At 42.1% G+C, this 17,902-nt stretch overlaps 1 protein-coding gene across 1 annotated transcript in view; it reads left to right on the top strand.

Annotated features, from left to right (window-relative positions):
- The window catches only part of WWC1 (WW and C2 domain containing 1), an 85,063-nt gene that overhangs the window by 33,494 nt on the left and 33,667 nt on the right, over positions 1-17,902 (top strand). Inside the window, exons 2-7 of the mRNA XM_064520847.1 lie at positions 6,308-6,417; positions 12,289-12,492; positions 14,734-14,810; positions 15,756-15,835; positions 16,781-16,910; positions 17,528-17,674. Coding sequence (XP_064376917.1) covers positions 6,308-6,417; positions 12,289-12,492; positions 14,734-14,810; positions 15,756-15,835; positions 16,781-16,910; positions 17,528-17,674 — 748 coding nt within the window. The remainder of the gene's footprint in view (positions 1-6,307; positions 6,418-12,288; positions 12,493-14,733; positions 14,811-15,755; positions 15,836-16,780; positions 16,911-17,527; positions 17,675-17,902) is intronic.

Below are 17,902 nucleotides of genomic sequence, written 5' to 3'. Positions count from 1 at the left end.
TCACAACTGTCTTAAGATGCTTTGGCCCAAAGCCATATTTTAAGTGCAAGTGAGGCTCTGAAGTTTGAGACAGTAGAAAATAGCTTAATGAAAGGGGGGGAAAAATTCTTCTCAGCCTGATTTTCTTTTCCTGGTTTAAAACTTGCTTTATCTTGAAAGACCTGAACATATATGTGGCTGTATGCGGCTAAAAGAAAATGTCAGTGCCACTGATTCTTGTGTTCCTGTCTAAGACAGCCGCTTCATGCTCGGGCTCATTCCGATCGTGCTGTATGTTTTTGTTCGGTCTCATGACGCTGACCTGCAGTGGGGCACTTGAGAAATAGCTGGCAGGATTTGAAGCTTTGGAATATTAAATTCTTCGTATAACTGTGGATGGCAACTTAACATTCCTGTTGGTCTTCAATATTACGCTTATTCAATTAATCTGAGAAAATGAAGACTTCACTTGCTTAGTGATTATTTTTTTGACATCAAGAAGTCGTAAAAGTGAAACTTCATTTTGGTGGCTGGATATGCAAAATAAAGATCACTCTGGTTAGGTCTGATGAATGCGAACCATCTTTGATTTCTTTCTGTTTGGATAGGACATCTGTAGCTGCAGCATTTTTCAAGCACAGTTTCCATCACTGAAAAGCCTTTTTTACAATGAGCACAGGACAGAAGTTCAGCATGCTGAAGGTTTGAGTAATAAGATTTTTATATAAAACATGTATTTGTGCATATGTATCTGTACATTGCACGAGTTTTATAAACTGTGATACTGCTGTGAGATGTAAAACTACAGAATGACATTAGCTTTCTTTGAAAGTATTTCTAAGACTCAGATCCAGAGACACCAGATAAAGATGAGGATGCTCCATACCCTTCCCTCAGAGGGCTGTATCTAAACCAGCAAAAGGAAATGGGAAAGGTAGCTTCTGACCCAGTGCAAAGTCTCTTTAATGCAGACAGTTGTTATACGCCATCACATTTTCTCAGTTCCAGCAAGTATTTTTTCTCCCTTTAATATCAGCCTGGTGTCCTTTCTTTTATGCAGTATTTTCAGCTATGTTTTTACATATGCCCTTTAGAGGAATAAGGGGAGACCTTGTGGATACTCTTTAAGGAATTCCACATGTGGACTTAAACTTCCAGCTTAGAAGTAAAAGAAATATTTTAGTCATAGTTCTGTCCTAGCTGTGATGCTCTGAAGGCCATTAGAGCAAAATTAGAATAGGTGGAAGATGTAGACAAACTCATGCGCCTGAAAGATAGCCATGTATTTTACCTGGACTAATTTGGGTTTATGAAAAAAATGTTAAACCTACAAACTTTTTTTTCCCCTATAGTTTGTTCTTTTGACTGGAGATCAGAAGTCATATAACATTAGGATTTTCTGAACTTTCAGATGTGTTGCTTTCTTTTGAAAACTGAATGAGTATTTCTGGAGGTTTCCCTAACCAAGCTGTGCAGGGTATACATAAATCACTTTGTAGATTCCTCTCCTTAGAGTATACGCATGGTGGGTGAAAGGAGTTGATTCTTCTAGACAGTCGCTGCTTTGAATCTGGCTGCAATGAGGAGTTATTTATGTAATGACATGATTTGACTATGAGTGGATGAGAGTTTTCCGAGGCTGCTTGAAAGCTTTGTAAACTGCAGATGAGATGTTCCGCAATAAATAATTCTGCAGATATGTCTTGGTATTAAATTTCCAACTGCAGAAACTGTCTGGTTTTGTGCAGAAATAATGCACCAATAATGCACTGATAATTGAATCATTATTTGCTGTGAGGAAGGAACTTCACCTTTTACTTGTTTAATCCATCCTGCTACATTGTGAACATGCTTGATTTTGGACTCCTTTTGGAAAATTCGTCTTTTTCAGTCTTTTCAGAACCCTAAAGTCATGTTATCTTAAAAGAGGGGAATAAAATAACTCTTTTTTTTTTTTTGGTTTATTCATTAATCTGGCTATGCAAGAGCTTGCATGTCTTACCTCTGTCCATCTGTTGTTACAGCATTGCCTCTTTGATTTGTGCCATTTGTTCCCACAGCAGCAAGGGAAAGGAGTTTATAAGAATAAGTAATTTGGTTATGAAACTACAGGTATTTGGGGAAATAGCTAAATGTACATATGTTGTCCGTAACTAAATGGAATTGTTTTGTTAAATCAAAAACTAATTACTTTCTGTCTGCTGGTTGAATGACAGTTTCCTCTGTTAAGGAATAGTCTGTGCGAATGGGGTGGTTGCAAGCTCTCTTTGAGCCAGGGAGGACAGCACTGCTCTGTGCTGGGGGTAGGTGCTCCCTGGGAGGTGTTCTGAAGATACGGGTTTTAAAGATGTTGAAATTATTGCCTGTGTCTAAGCTCTAGTAATTGCCTGTGTGTCTCCCAGCAGAAGCAGTTGGCTTCCGTCATTGCAAGAGCAGACTGATCCTGCCTTGCATCCTTCTCCCCTTTTTCCCCAAAACTCCAGCTGAAACAATTGAATGGATGTAGTGCATGCATTGCTTTTAATATAAAAAACAGAAATGAGCATCCTGAGCTGCTTGGTCCTTGCATCCTGTTGAGTCTGCTCCCTTGGCATGTCTAGAAGAAGCTCAGCTACCTCTAGCAAAAGCTGAGGTCTGGACAAAAAACGAGCAGATATTTTTATAGTTTGGTGTTACTTGTGAGCAGTCAAGTAGGTGTTATGATGCCATTCACTAATGAAAGTCATCCCAAATTCTGATACTGACCTCATAGCTCAATACTGTTAAAAAAAAAAAAAAAAGAAAAAGAAAAAGAAAAGAAAAGAAAAAAAAGTTTTGTTTAAATTTTAGTGCTTATACTGCTGTAAGAAACTCTGCTCAGTGTGTGGTGCCAATTAAGCTGCTAAGGTTCCTTGGTGATCCTTAGTATACTCTGTAAGTATTGATTTAATGACTGCCCCATACTGAGGGATGTATGCTTGGATCACTTGCCAAAATCACGTTGGGAGCACTGTAGCCTGGAGATGGGAAGTGCCTGGTTTCTAGTTTAATCCATCTATTTGGCTGAATGAAAGCTGGCGCAGAAGAGTAAAGACAGTGCAAAAGCAGGGTGAAATTACACCTCTATTGACAAAGTTTGCTAAAATATAGAAGTAATAAAATAATCAGAAAATCAATTCACAGCAGTATTTTATGACTGTTACTAATCAGGTAACACACTGGAGAAGACAACTTGGATTTTTTTATGGTCTGGATGGCACATGGCACCCTTGTTGACTTTAAACATATTTTTACAAATCAGTAAATCTTTAACTTTTCCTTCTTTTCCTTGTTCCAAACAACATCTAATAAGCATTAAATTTAGACTTTGTCATGGGAAAGAGATGTATAACATTTTTGTACTGATTTTTAGAGCAAATACTGGGGCATGGAACAACAAACTAAATCAGGCTCATCAGGGAAATCAGATAATTACTACAACACAGATGTTCCCAGAAATTTCCGCGGAGCCGAAGGAGTAGGCGCCCTTGGAAGGAGCTGTTGCTGTTTAGAGATGCCTTGCTGGACTGCTGCTGTTAAAAAGGGGAGCTGGGTTGCCTTTGTAACGGCTTGACGAGTCTCTGCAGGCGCGCTGGGGGAGCCTGGCCGCGCCACGGGGGTCGCGGCCGCTGTGCCTGGGGCACCCCGGGCGGAGGGGAAGGCCAGCTCGCTCACTTGCCGCAGCTTGGTTGAGGAGACCAGCAGAGCGAGCTGGTACCTTTATACTTTAGGATGGGAGTTACGGGACTGCCAGGGCCTCCCTGCCCTGGAAGGGTGTGGGAGCCCCGCCGCACGGGGCGCAGGGAGAGCAGCAAGGCGCCCTGTCCCGTCGGCCGCCGGCGTGCTGGCCCCGGGGCAGCCGCTGCGGGGGGCTGAGGCTGCTGGGCTGCACCCCGTGGGGGTCACCTTGGGAGGGTCCCTACCTACCTCCACCGGAGGCGGGGGGCAGAGCAGCAAGCAGCGCTCAAGTACTTGGTTAGATGTACTGACACATTCCTCACTGGAAGACAGCCAGTGTTTGCTCTCGCCCCACCAGGCGGGAGCCATGGACGTTGAGCTTCTGCTGCGTCTTCGCGCTGGGGGCTGGCCCTGAAGGGCGATGTCGGTGTGGCTGTCTCGGAGCCACGCTGAGCTCCGTGGCTGCGCTGCCCCTGCGTGGGCACGGCGGAGGGGCCGCGGCAGCCGGGCAGGCCGAGCTGCGCTGCCCTTTCTCCCACCTTGCCGTCCCGGGTGCGTCTGTGCCCCATTGGGGCATGGAAGCAGCCCTTCCTGAGCTCGGTGCTGCTCCTTCCTTCTCTGTACCTGTGGCACTGCCACTTGGACTGCTAGGATTAAATAAAAACGGACGAGGTGAAAGCAGTCACCCTGGTGTTGATGTAAAAGTTGCCAACATGTCTGTAGCAGCATGCTTTCATCTGTGTTATGAGCTGCTTGTATCTGACCTTGCCTTATGTTTTTATCTTTCTGCATCTTTAACTTGATCAACTCACTGAGCAGCGTGCTTAAGAGCATGCCTGGGTACTGTTGGGCTAGGAAACAGGCAAAACATAAGATACCAACTAGAGGTGTTGAGATTGTATTTTATTTTCTGGTAAGCTGTATTTTCTGCAGAAACATGCTGTCGGGACACAGTTTAGATTAAGAAGAGTAAAAATAAAAGTAATCCTTCAGTAAAACTTTACTGACACGGAAGGGACCTTTCTTTGGCAGTCATATGCTGCCAAGTTCTGAAGTTATTTTTGCACTACAGAGCTTAAATTTAATTTTGACTTTCTGAGACCACAGCTATTCAAACACTGCTTCAGGTAACAAAGGCAATGGCTTTAAAGTAAAATGCAACAGCAGGTGAGAGTAGAGGCTTTCTTAGGGCCTTCCATAACACTTACAGACGTGTTCTGACATCGGTCTTAGTGTGTCCTGGATTTCCAGCTCGTGCTTCGGGAATTATGTTGATCATTTTTAATGTTGATTTTTACCTGTTACGGTTGGATTTTTTTTCCTAAAATGCTCTTTTACACTGCTAAGTAATTGTAAGATGTTATGTGGGTTTCCCACTTTGCTCAATGACTGCAGATGGTGTGCTCAAAACCTAGTAAAGCGTTCTACCTAGCTGCCAGCCTTGCTGAGTTATCTTTGGATCTGAAAGACTTTCTGAAGATCTGTTTATTCTCCTACTGTGGGTTGGAAATTTGCTCTCCTGACTCTCTTGTTACGCTCCTGCAGCCTGCCACTTGCACAGAGCGGACTTCAGTACAGCTGCACGGCTGCTTTGTGCCTGAGGTGCTCCTGGTATGCGCGGTGTAAGTGCCAGAGGGATGCCGCGATGCTTCACTGCATGCTCTGTGCTTTCAGCCCAAGGGGCTCTTCTGGAAAGCCCAGGTCATGGACCCCAGCAGAGTCCTGGCCATCCAGACATGCCACAGCCACGCGTGGTGCATTGGGGTTGCCTGATGGATGTGTGGGCCTGTGGGATCTTCTGCTTTTGACAGCGGGGTACACTGACATCTCTGTAGCCTTCACTGTGCGTCCCAACAGTAATGCATTTGGTTGCTACGTTTGTTAATGTGAACTGAATCTGGTTGTCTCTGACAGCAGAAGGGAAGGAAGGAGCATAGTTTCAGTAAATGAAATCTGTGAGGTGCGCTCAAGGTGTGCGTAAGCTAAGCTTTCTTTTTAGTTGTAGAAGCTTTTAAAATATTGGTCAGATGTGGTCTGTAACAGTAGAAAAACTAGTCAGAGCAATATTGTTGAAATACTTCCCTTTTTGGATGGAGTGGGTTACAGGTTTTTGCGGTACTGAGAAACTAATGTAGTTTGTCATTAATGAAACAGAACATATTGCAATGCAAATGACTGGAGTTGCATGACAAGTGGTCCCACAGTCCTCAGCACTTGCTATTGATTGTGCCGTCTTAATTATTCATGCTATGCAAATTGCATTTCTCATCCTGCTCCTTCTTGTCTACATATTTTTGATACAGGACTTGCCTGCAAACAATCTGGTTCTTTCAGCTGAGAGACTAGGATTGTTTCTGGCAAAGTTCTTAATGTTCTTTTGTTGAGCGAGTACTGGCTCAGCCGGGCAAGGCTTGGGAATTCTGTCAGGAAGAATTCATCTCGCTGTGGTTTTAGATGAAGAAAGGGAACAGTTTGTGGTGTATTACTAAACACGAATAAAAGCTTTAAAATAAAGTTTTGGCTTTCATTGTTTTTGTATTGAGTCTCTTGTGATACTTGTTTTCTAGTCAGTTATTTGGAAGTGACATGTGTGAGTGTGTTTACTCATCCTAAATATCATTTTGTGTTTCAGGTATACTAAGCCACTAACCTTTGCAGACTGCATTAGTGATGAATTGCCCTTGGGATGGGAAGAAGCTTATGATCCCCAGGTTGGAGTGTATTACATAGACCACAACACCAGTAAGTGACACATTATTGTATTTTATAGAGTGATTATTTTGTGCCCATGTTAAAATGAACTGAATGCAAAACCACCAAATGGCCTAGCAGCATGCTTTAGAGTAGATGACATCATTTGCAGTTCGTGGAATCAAATTCTGTGCAGATCCTTCTCCATCATAGGAGTTTCTTCCCTCTATAAAACAGGAACTGAGATCCTTTTGTTTGCTGCCTTCAAATCAGCAGTTGTATACAGGCTGACGCCATGGACACATCTCTGAAGGATTTGGCTCTCTGCTGAAGAATCTGACTAGGTAGCAGTGACTTGGAGTTTGTTCGCAGCCTGGAATTTGTCTTGTGGCAATACCGTCAGAAAGAGTGCAAAGGTCTTGTGTTGATCTCCTGGCAGGGACAAACTGAATGATTGCACGTATTGTTAGTGGAACGCCTTGAGCTTAAAGGGTTCACTCTGCCTTTTGCTACAGAGGAAGCTCTCAGGCAGGCTTGGTATGTTGCGCGTGGTGTCCAAGTAGTAAAAGATTTAAGTTTGGGCTTGTGGCATTTTCATTCTCTGTCCTCAAACTAAGCTACTGCTTATCATCTTTGTAAGACTGATAGACCAGAGGTGCTATGCATTACAAGCCAATTTGAATTATATATGAGAAAATTCAAACTCGATATATTATTACAGAAATTCTTAGGAAATGTGTATAGTATTGTGCTAGAACAGATCCCCTGAAAGACAAGTCATAAACAAAATAGACTGTTTCCTGCGCATAACTTATTTTTAATATTAAAGCTATTTTTCCAGCCATATAACTGTTTCTGTCGCGTAGAGGCAGAAGTGCTTGAGCTTAGCAACTGTTGTGTTGTGTGGATGCTGTGGAGAACAGTGATACGAGAGAACTGGTGATAGACTATTATTTGCAGGTTTCTTTCGTGCTGACGTGAAATGGTATTTCAATGTACTAGTGAAAAGACAAATATTTGTAGGACACTAGCCTCTAAAGATACTGTTTTAGAATGCTTGCTCAAAAATAGATTGCATCTGTTCTCATGTCAATTAACCTGTATGTCTCTAAGATTCATTATTTTCAAGCTCAAATGACTTTGAGGATCACTTATGCCTGAGTGGGTAGGACTGAATTAGAATATGGAAGTGAATGGCAGATCTAAGGCACTATTCTCACTTCTGCTCTGATCATGAGGTGGAACAGAAAAGATCCTTCCAAAAAATCAGTGACTTTGGTTCTCTCTAGAGAACAGCTCCTATTGCTGTCTGGAAGTTCACAGCAGAGCCATGCCCAGGCCCCTTCAGAATTATGTTCTTGTAATTAATGCAAAGAGAAATTATCTTAAAAGAAGACACTGTTGTGTAAGATACTAAGATCTGGGATGCTTCTACTAGAGTGCTGGAGGCCGAGGGCAGCCCAGCAGCGGAAGTATTCCAGCTTCCAGTGCCTCTCTAGGGCTTTGCTGTTTTTGGCAGCAGTACCAAAACTAGAGGATTAACTCAGTCCACTAGGATTTCCCTAAAAATGGATAGCTAGCTTTGGTCTCAGGGGAAATGCATCATGTGGGTGGGGTGGGGAATAGCCCAGACCCAAAGCCCTTTGTGGACCAGTGACTTGTTGGAGCCCTCCAGAGCAGTGCAGCTAGCAAAAGCTTTGGGATGTGACTGGGGAAAGACAGAGCCGAGTTGTGCATTTGAGCTGAGCCCAGTGAGGCCAGTGAGAACACGTGCAGATCCAGTTGCAGGCCCGAGGCCTGTGTGATCCTAGGGGCAGTTATACATGGTACTTGTTGTTCAGAAGAACCACAAGCTTCAAGGGCATACAATGTCTCAAACCTTGCTGACACCTGGTAAACATCAGTTGCTCTTTAAAAAGTTTGTTGTCTTCAGGATGCCAGATGCCACAATACTTGAACTAAGATTTCAATTAAAAAGAAAAACAAAATCATGACCCTATTTCCCAAGCCATGTTTAGTCCAAGTCATGATAGAGCAAACCATATCCACTTACCTTCAGGTAATCAAGAGCTTTGTCTTCGTGTGGCTTGTGTGAAGGATCCTCTGGAGAGTGCCCAGAACATTTTTTCTCTCCAAGGTCTACACCAGATCTGTTATACAGGAAGGAGCTGTCAGCAGAGGGTGTGAAGGGAATGGAGACAGGTTGGTTCTTGCTGCAGACTTGAAGTATTTGAGCCTAATTATCAGAAATGAGCCCAAGGACAGACCTAAATTAAATCTAAAGCTAGCAGCCATTAAAAAAGGGAAGTGGAGAACACTTCTAACCTTCTCTCTGAGGAAAAATAAATATAATTAAATTGAATTGAGTACGCAGAAAATTCCTCATACAATATTAATGCATAGCCCTGACTGTGTCTCAGGCTCTGGTGAAACTTCTTTGGAATTTGATTTGCACAGAGAAGTGATAATTTTCTTGCCAGATGCTGATGCAAGCGTAGCAAGACTACGTTCTCCAAACTTGAAAGAAAATCAGCTGTATTTATGGCAAGCTCAACATGAAATTAATAACTCACAAGATGATAAATGATACAATAACCTATATTTCTATAGTTTTTTCATCTGACTTTGGAATGTAGTTTTCATTTCACAGTAGTTTCAGCAAACTGAGAGCCCTTGGCCAACGTTTTTAAAGATTGTGACTGCATATTTGAAAATCAAAGCTCAATGCTGCAATTGAGGGGATAAGGTTAGTGCTGTGATTACTAAAAAGAGATGAACAATTAGAAAAATGGAAATACAGTAGTTTCAGTACACAATTGCATAGTCCATCCTGTCCATTAACTTGATGGCCAAGTATTTGCTCTGTCAGGTGATGTGTTTGCATTTGGGACACTATTTTGCCTTGATCATGGAGCTGCATGAAAGTTGCTCTGCCTGAGCACAGGGGGCTGTGATTATATCAGTTTGTATGAAGTACAGGAGAACTGTACACAGTCTTGGTCAAGGTACAGACCAGCTAGATATCTTTTCTCCTTTCTGCTCCCTTGCCTTCCTTCCCCTCCCCAGAGCAAGTTTGTTCCCGTTTACAGACCTGCCCTGCCTCTGTGAGCGTGGGAATGGGGAAGAAGGGGCAGCCGCAGTGCTCAGCCTTGAACACACCTCTAGGGCTCCACCTGTGCAACAGAACATGAGTTGGAAAACACCGTTTTTGTCATTCATTCTTGTCCCAGTTTCCAAGAGCGAGGCAGACCCAATGAGAATTTTCTGATTTCTGATAAGGGGGGGAACAAACTAACAGGTGGTGAAAGTACCTTAAATCTTGATGGTGCTGACTTTCCTTAGTGGAGAAGTTGATGACTTACTGTCCCTTCTCCCCACCCCAGTGTCATTTACTCAAATCTGTAGAAGTGTTGCTTATGTCCTCTTTGGATCAAGTGTGAATCTGGATTAAAGAATGGTGTATTTCTTCGGGGGTGAAGAATTTAATGTGTCCCTGTTTTTGTTTGTTTCTTTTTTGTGGTGGTCATGCACAGAGCTGTGTTATATCAACAATAATGCTGTATTTTTGTGCCCAGTATCTGTAATATCAGATAAGCAACACCATAAAATGAAAATGAATGCCTTAAACTGCAGGATGCCTAAAAGATGAAGGATTGCAGCAATAGGGGAGGGGAGGCAAGATGGCTCTAACTGGGGCGGAGCTTCCAGGGCAAACCTCTCCTTGGATTCCTTGTGTATCTATATAGCATTGGTGAATCATTAGTTTCTTCACTGATGAATTTTGGTTTAAAAATATGGCAGCTATTGGCTTTAAAAATTGTGCCTGTTTGTTCTCAATGTCTTCATGTTTGTGTTAACCTTCTTAATTTTGGTCTTTTGGTTAAAAAAAAAAAAAAATCAAAACCCAGTATTTTGCTTACATTGGTTTGATGGTGTCTGAGCTGTATCCCAGCTCTGCTAATGGAGGTATTCAGGATGATAAAATAGATTCTTCTGGTCTTTCTCCTGGCAGCTCGTGAGTATACTGGAGGGGTTTCTGGGAGGTGGAGGGGGCGCCTCCGGGTCGTTTGCAGCAGACCCTCCCATGCTGGTTCAGCTATGGCCTGAAGGGAGTTGTCCTACTGGGGACAACTGGGTGACGGTTTTATCCAGAAAATGCAATTTAGGGGGCAAGAACAGATCAGAGCCTGGTCAAACGGATTGCCAGACTCTCACAGCTGATAAGATGCTGTTTGTTTCTGACTTTTTGCTCCCACTGAAGTGAGACGAAGTAGCTTTTTTTTCTGAAGTTATTTTGAGGCTGTTTTTCAGGTCCAGGCTTAGTTTTAGTATCCGTAGCAGCTGAAATGTTGCTTATGTTTGCAGGGTCTATAAAACTTTTTGCTGAAAAGCTTGTACAAACTGGACTGTTAGCTGTTAGTCTCTTGAAAGGTGGGGTTTGGGGTTTTTTTTTTAATCATCTTTCTTTGGCAGCCTCTGTTGTTCAGGCTTTGCTACATAACTTGAAATGCCATGTGTTCCTGTGTCTTAAGCTGCTGTTAAAAACATGTTATTGGAGTCTTCTGGTAGTTTTCTCATCAGCATGATCATGGACAGCTTGTGAAAATGAGTATCTGTCTGTTGAGTAAAATTCTTTATTTCAAGTTCTACTTGTAGGATTATTGTCAAAACGTTCGCTTTCCTAAATCCATTGTGTTCCTGCGTTAGTCTAGTGCCTGACTTGTTTAAGACCTGTTTGTGCCTTCCAACATGACAGTTTTTACTGAATATTTAAAGAGGCTCCTTAAAATATGCAGATTAGATTCCTACTGATAGTTTCAAGCATGTCCTTTTAATTAATTATTCATTTTGTGGTAACTAGGCATCCTTATTCAAGCATGTTAGTTTAGACAGTTGAGAGCGGTTAAAGTCAGCTGAATATTGGAGCCTGTTCCAAGCAAGGACATACAGCAGCCTTGAAAGGGAGAGGAAACCTATTTGGACACTTCTTCACAAAACTAAGACAAGAGAGTGACATTAAATTTGCATAATTAGTATTAGGACTAGCTGCATGTCTGTGACCTTATGCCTTTTTCTTGATTAGGAACCTCAAGTAATGTATTGGTTGTGTTGGGATAATGGAGGTGAAGGTGATTTAAGCTGTTCATGACCATGTTGCCTATGTTACTCCAAAATATTTTTTCTTAAACTCTGCCTTCTGTATTTTGCCATGATTTAATACTTCTGTGCTTTCTCTCAGAGAGGAAAATGTTTACTCCCCTTCTGCGAGGTACTGTTTATGCAGTGCAGTTTGAGGTGCTTTCATGAATGTGTTCTGTGATTTAATAATCCTGCTTTATTCGTACTTACCTATGGAATCTGAACGAGAAGGTGTTCTCTCCTCTTGCAAATAAAAGCCACTTGTCAGAGAAAAAAAACCCAACCAACAGACAGGCCGAGTTGGTAATTGCTTTCGCAATGTCACGCGTAGTACAATGCAGTCATGTGGCAGTGATGTTTTCTGAAAGTTTTTTATCAGTAAAGTTGTAGAGCTATTTTATTAGTTATGTTATAAACCAGTTACAATAAAGATAAGTCTGACACTCAATGTCAGTCTTACAGAGCTTGTGTGCATATGCTTGTGTGGATGTTTTAAGAGGCAGAACCAGGGTGGCTTCAGCAGCAGAAGAGTTGGAGAGTTGTACAGTGATTTGAGTGTGTGTTTTTCTATGGAGCAACTCAGTGTGGCAGAGTTAATTAGAATTCATTGGGAATCAGTGGTCACTTCTGAAGCAGAAAGCAGATGTCCTTTTTCTCCTTTCTTTTTCTTGGGGGTGTGTGTGTGCTACTTTAAACTGTTCCCATAAATGGTGGAGCTTCTCCAGGCAGCAATACAAGCCTGCTTGTGATTGACCATGTCTCCTCTTCTGCTTCCTCTTCAAGAAACTACACAGATCGAGGATCCTCGAGTGCAGTGGCGACGGGAGCAGGAGCACATGCTGAAAGACTATCTTGTCCTGGCTCAAGAGGCAATTGCTGCGCAGAAGGAGATCTATCAAGTGAAACAGCAGAGGCTTGAATTGGCCCAGCAAGAATATCGGCAGCTACATGATGTTTGGGAGCACAAACTCGGCTCTCAGACCAGTTGTGAGTATTTTTAGTGAACTCTTATCAAGTGACTTTCTCTGTCGTGATCTAACTAGGACAGTAAGATGCTTGAAGATGGTCCTCTAATAGGATACTGGGATATGTCAAGCCGTGTCAGATACTCTGTGTTTGCTCAGTTTGTCTCAAAAGCAGCTGCCTAGCACACGTTTGGTAAAGGGTAACTAATATGAAACATTATTATGGATGGCTCAGACACTGGAGTCAGTGTACAGTTTTTCAGCATGGGCTCCAACACATGTGAAAAAATAAGTTTTGGGTTATTTTCCTTGGTGCCCCTGCCCAAAGTATAAAAAAAAGGCAAGAAGGCAATCTAAGAACTGTCCTCTTGTGCTTTCCTGAAACCCAGGGTCCTTGGCAATGGTTTGGCGCTTGATGTTCATAGCAGCGGTGGTTCTTGACATTCTTCTTGCTGTATGCATCTGCTGAGCAGCCTATATGTCCTCAGCATCTCCCCAGTCTTTTGTGGAGACAGGAGTTAGGCTTGAGCAAATTTTTTTTTTCCTTTAAGAAATTGCCTAGTGGCTAACAGGTGTCTTTCTGCTGAGGAGTCCACTTTGATACTTGATCCTCCAGTTCAATAAAGTTGATCTTCCAGTCTCTTCCACTACCCTTTTAATGTTATTTACTGCCCTTTGTTTTGCTGTTCCCTGAAGTTCTCAGGCCCCTGTGTTCAGCTTGCACTCATTCTACATACTGCTCTTCTTCAGTCCAGTCATCTAGTCTGTTTTCAGCTGGTGCCTACCTAGATGCCATAGTTAAGTAATTTCCTGAGATTTCCAGAAAATTGTGGTTGCCAGCCAAAGGATGCCAGCCCTGTAAGTTCCATTTCTTCTGTCCTGTTAAGGAAACCAATGCTAATCTCCGAGTGTTCCCAGGCCCCTTTGGAGTTCGACATCCCAAGTAGTTGGGTGACTGCCTTGGGAAGCTAACAGTCAGTATTTTATGCTGTGTAAAAGCTAACATCACTGGAGTGTCTCTCTATATTAAGAAAATTGTTTTATGCTCCATATTCTCTGTCATGGCAGGAAGCCCCAATACCTTTTGCTTCAAAAGCTGGTGCAGAAAAGTTTACAGAAGGATGAGTTTCCTCTTTTTTTTGTTGTCAGTTAGCATCCAGAAAAATGTCCAGAGAATGATATATTTCACACAAGTCTTCAAGAAGATTTTTCTTAATCTGTACTATTGTAAGCTTTCTGTTCTTACTAGCCACATCAATGGACCAATAACCCTCTCACTCGTACTCGACTATATTTTGTGTCAGTGAATTCCACAGACTAATCATGTGCCTGGTGTTAAAAAAAAAAAAAAAAGTATTTAAATAGTTTTCTGCTATTGAAGGATTGTTTTATTTGACTAGTGTCTAGCCCCTCATCCCTGAAATAAACCTTTTGGTCTGTTCTTAAGAAGCACTCTCCCTTAGTATATTAAAGCAGTGCATTAAGAACATCGTGAACATGAATTAAATTGGCATGGTGCTGTCTATCTTAAAAATACAACCAGAGAGAACCAGAAAAGCTTTTTGTTGTTTTATAGGGCATAAACTGATGGCTGCGAGGATCATAATAACTCCCTTGCCTACAGCTACCTCTAACAACACTGCGCATTAGGGACCTTCTTTGCTTTCTGAAACATAAGGGTTTTAGCCACTGCTGAGAAAAGAATGCTGCTCTTAATGGGACACTGATCTAATCCAATGTGACATGTCGTGTGGTTGGTCATGTCCTCGAGGCTGTGACAAGGCTCACGTTGCGTTTTTCAGTTTCTTGTTCTTTGCTTTTCTTTGTTTCTAAACATTCAATGGATTGCTTACTCAACAAGAAAGTCTTGAAAAATGCAGTAAACCTTCATGCAAAGTCTGCCCTTTCAGTTCTGTACATGCCTTTGGGAATGCAGGAGGCCACAGTAATCTGAATGGACTGAATGTATTTGGGTGTCTGCAAAGCGAAGTGTTTTAACCTGGGACACATCAAGGCTTAGATATATAGGACATGCTCTAGCTTCTTTAGTGTATGCTTTTTGCAGAGTACTTGACTGCACGATTGCCTTTCCCTGCCTTTAAGAAGGTGAGAAGAGATTCTGGAAAATGGAGGGAAAGGCCTGCACCAGCCTGTCGAGAACTGGGCGTGCAGGGATGGTGGGAGGCCTTGTTTCATAGTGGGACCAGTAGAAGGGTAGGAGGAGTAAGGTAAGGTGTTAAACTTAGTGTTTTATTTGTTCTAGTGCTCTCTGGCTCGTCATCCAGTTCTAAATATGACCCGGAGATTCTCAAAGCAGAGATTGCCACTACAAAATCCAGGGTAAGAAGTATAAGATGGATCTCTGCTTACCACAAATAATCTTCAGATATTTCCAGACCTTATGACAGATATTAAAAGGAGATAGCAAAGCAGTTGAAAGAGCTAATGTTGCCATTCTCCATCTAGGAGATAAATTATCAGAATTCTCAAAAGTCGCTGCTGAAGAGTTTGGATTTTTTTTTTTGTTTGTTTCCATATAGACATTGGACTTCCTTGGGAGCTGACAGTACATATTTCTCCACAGATACGCTGTGGGGTATTTAACTGCGTGCTGGCTCTTTGGTGCACTGCAGCAGTGGAGAGCTAAGAGCTCTCTCCAGAGACTGGCAGCTGTTTTGTCATGAGCTCAGCACAGATTGTTAGCAGTGGCAGTGTGTGCTCTCATGCAGAGCTCGGTTTGGGAAGAAGAAAGGACTAAAGTAAAGTAGGTCAATCTGGCCTCTGTGGAGGAATATGAAACAGCAAGCTGCAGGGTCAGTGGGTTTACAATATATATTGTCATCCTGCTGTGTTACTCATGCAGTGCGGCCTTTTAGTTCGGTATCTTGGAGGATGGCCTCTACCATTGCAGTGTAACTCCTGTCCTGATGCTTAACACCTTAGTTTTGTCTGTGAAATTTTTAAACATTACTGAGTAAAATCAACACGGTTCATTCATGTCAGTCTCTTTGAATTCTTCTCAGCTTTTCTGCTTGTGAGGTGGGAACTTCCCTTGAGCACCTGATTAGATGGTATAATATCTGGGTACTGGATAAATCCCTAACCAGTAATAATGCCTTGGACTGATGCAGATGCAGTTAGGGCTGCTAGCTGCTGCTGAGATGGACTGGTGTCCTAGACAGCTTCCATGTACTGCCTGCTAAGTACATCTTGAACTGAATGGGTAGTGCTGAACCTAAATATTTATACAAAGTATCCTTCTAAAAATGTAACACTTTGCTACAGGTTAATAAACTCAAGAGAGAGGTAGCTCACATGAAACAAGAACTGCAGTACAAAGAGCATGGATTTCAAACACTGAAGAAGTAAGTTTGCTCTGAAGAACTTATTTTCAGTGTAAAATATCTCTGGCTTGTCTTGCATCTACATTCATATGTATAACTGCCTAAATAGCGTATGCTGAAGTCTGCTGCTCCTGCTATCCTTAGGTGTATGCAACTCTAAAAGCAATATACAGATGGGGAGTTAATTCTCTCAAATCTATGTCTGAATATGATTGGCCACATTGGAACTGACTTCATGGCAAAAAGATTTTGAGCCAAGATCATGTCAGTTAAATGGCATTCTGTATTACTCGCTATTGCTCCATACTTAATGGCACAGTACAGTCTGTTGCCTTGATTCTGAGTCATTGTTTTAGGGCACAAAGGAAAAATTTGGGGTGGAGGAGCAGGGGAGGAAAAGTTTCAGGTACTTACCTGTGTATGAGTACACAGCTGGCATATTTTAAGTAATGTCACTGGTTAATCTCTATCAATTTTTATAAGCATCAACATCAGTAGGATTCCTTTGGGAAGAGGCAAGGATGAGGTGGCTGGTAATTGAATCATGCAAGAAATACGTCCATGTATGTGAGGTCTGTGCCCGGTTTCAAAGACATGACTTAATATAAGCTGATTATCTTAGTCGGCTAATTTGATCTTCCATGGGTTAGAAACAAGGTAACTGGCAGCGATCTGTCCAAACACTGGGTTTTTTTGTATGCATCCTTTTCCTCCGCTTGGAGAGTATGTAAGGAGTCAGAGATGGTATGGCTAACTTTGGAGTTGTGAAGCTTAATGTGCTTCTGACTGGAGCGACTTAGAAGGAGCAAAGAACCCAGACCGTCACTGCCTGTCTTATTTGTTACACCTTATGAATGTTTTTGTTCTTGGAAAATGAATGGCAAAAGGTGCGTGCATTTAGGATGTTTAGATTAATTCATTTGTATCAAATGTTAATTTACCATATTTTTTTTAAATTCTGTGTAGAATTGACATGAAAATGTCCGATACTCAAGGCGGCTACAAACTTGATCAGGCACAAGCCATTTTAAATGAAATGAAAGCTATCAAGAAGGCCATCACTTCAGGGGAGAAGGAAAAACAAGACCTCATTCAGGTACTGAAGCAGCATAACTTTATAATATTTTAAGTGCCCCAAATAATATCACAGTCAATTTGTGAGATTAAAATACTGAAGTAGTTTAAGTATTTTGTATTTCAAAAATGTAACCTAGATTTTTTATTAATGTAGTAGTTACATACTGTGGTTGGGCTGCATTCTTTATTCCTCAGATCATGGAAATAAGTGCAAAATATAATGAGATATAAGTCATAACAGTGAGAATTTGCTCAAGTTCTTAATGATTGCAAATGAACCAGCGTGTCTGTGTCTGTACTGTTGTCAAAGAGCAGGTCTGAAGAAGCCATGAAAATGCTGTGGCCTGTTTGGTCTGCAGCGGGGGACATCTGCCATCCCCAGGAGGCTACGGGCAGCCTGTTTTTATCAGGGCAAGACTGACAGTGTGTTAATGCTCTGTGCCCTCAAACACAAGGGCTCCTTCATGCTGTGGGAGGTGTACTCCTGCCATACTTGACCTTGTGCTTGCAGGATCTGTCTTCAGTGCATGCAGTGGACATAACCAGATTTAGTCATGTAGTTGGAGCTCATGTGATGTAGCTGCTGAAGTATTTTGAGGAAAAATGAGCTCATCTGATGAATTTTTATTATTTTAGAGCTTAGCCAGGTTAAAAGAAAGCTTCGTGAATGACAGAGGATCTCAGTCTGACTTGTGGGCCAGCAGTGTGTCCTTAGAAAGCTCCAGCCCTTTGTTACCCAGGCAGTACCTGGATGTCAGCTCCCAGACGGATGTTTCGGGAAATGTGAGTAACGCATGAGAAACCAATTGTGTATAGAAACATTCCTCTCAACTAGAAATAGTACTGCCTTAGTACAAGTCTCCAAGCAGGGGCACATATCTGTGAAATGATATGTTCTCCTGGTTTAAATGTTAGTGTGACTTTCACTTTTATGTGCACTGCTAACATACCTCTGAAGGCAACCAGCTATTTCTTCACACTCTGTTTCCATCAGAACAACCCAGGTGGGAA

This window comes from Dromaius novaehollandiae, chromosome 15 (genome assembly GCF_036370855.1).
Source record: "Dromaius novaehollandiae isolate bDroNov1 chromosome 15, bDroNov1.hap1, whole genome shotgun sequence".
Taxonomy (NCBI): Eukaryota; Metazoa; Chordata; class Aves; order Casuariiformes; family Dromaiidae; genus Dromaius; species Dromaius novaehollandiae.
This window is presented reverse-complemented; position numbering and strand designations above follow the sequence as displayed.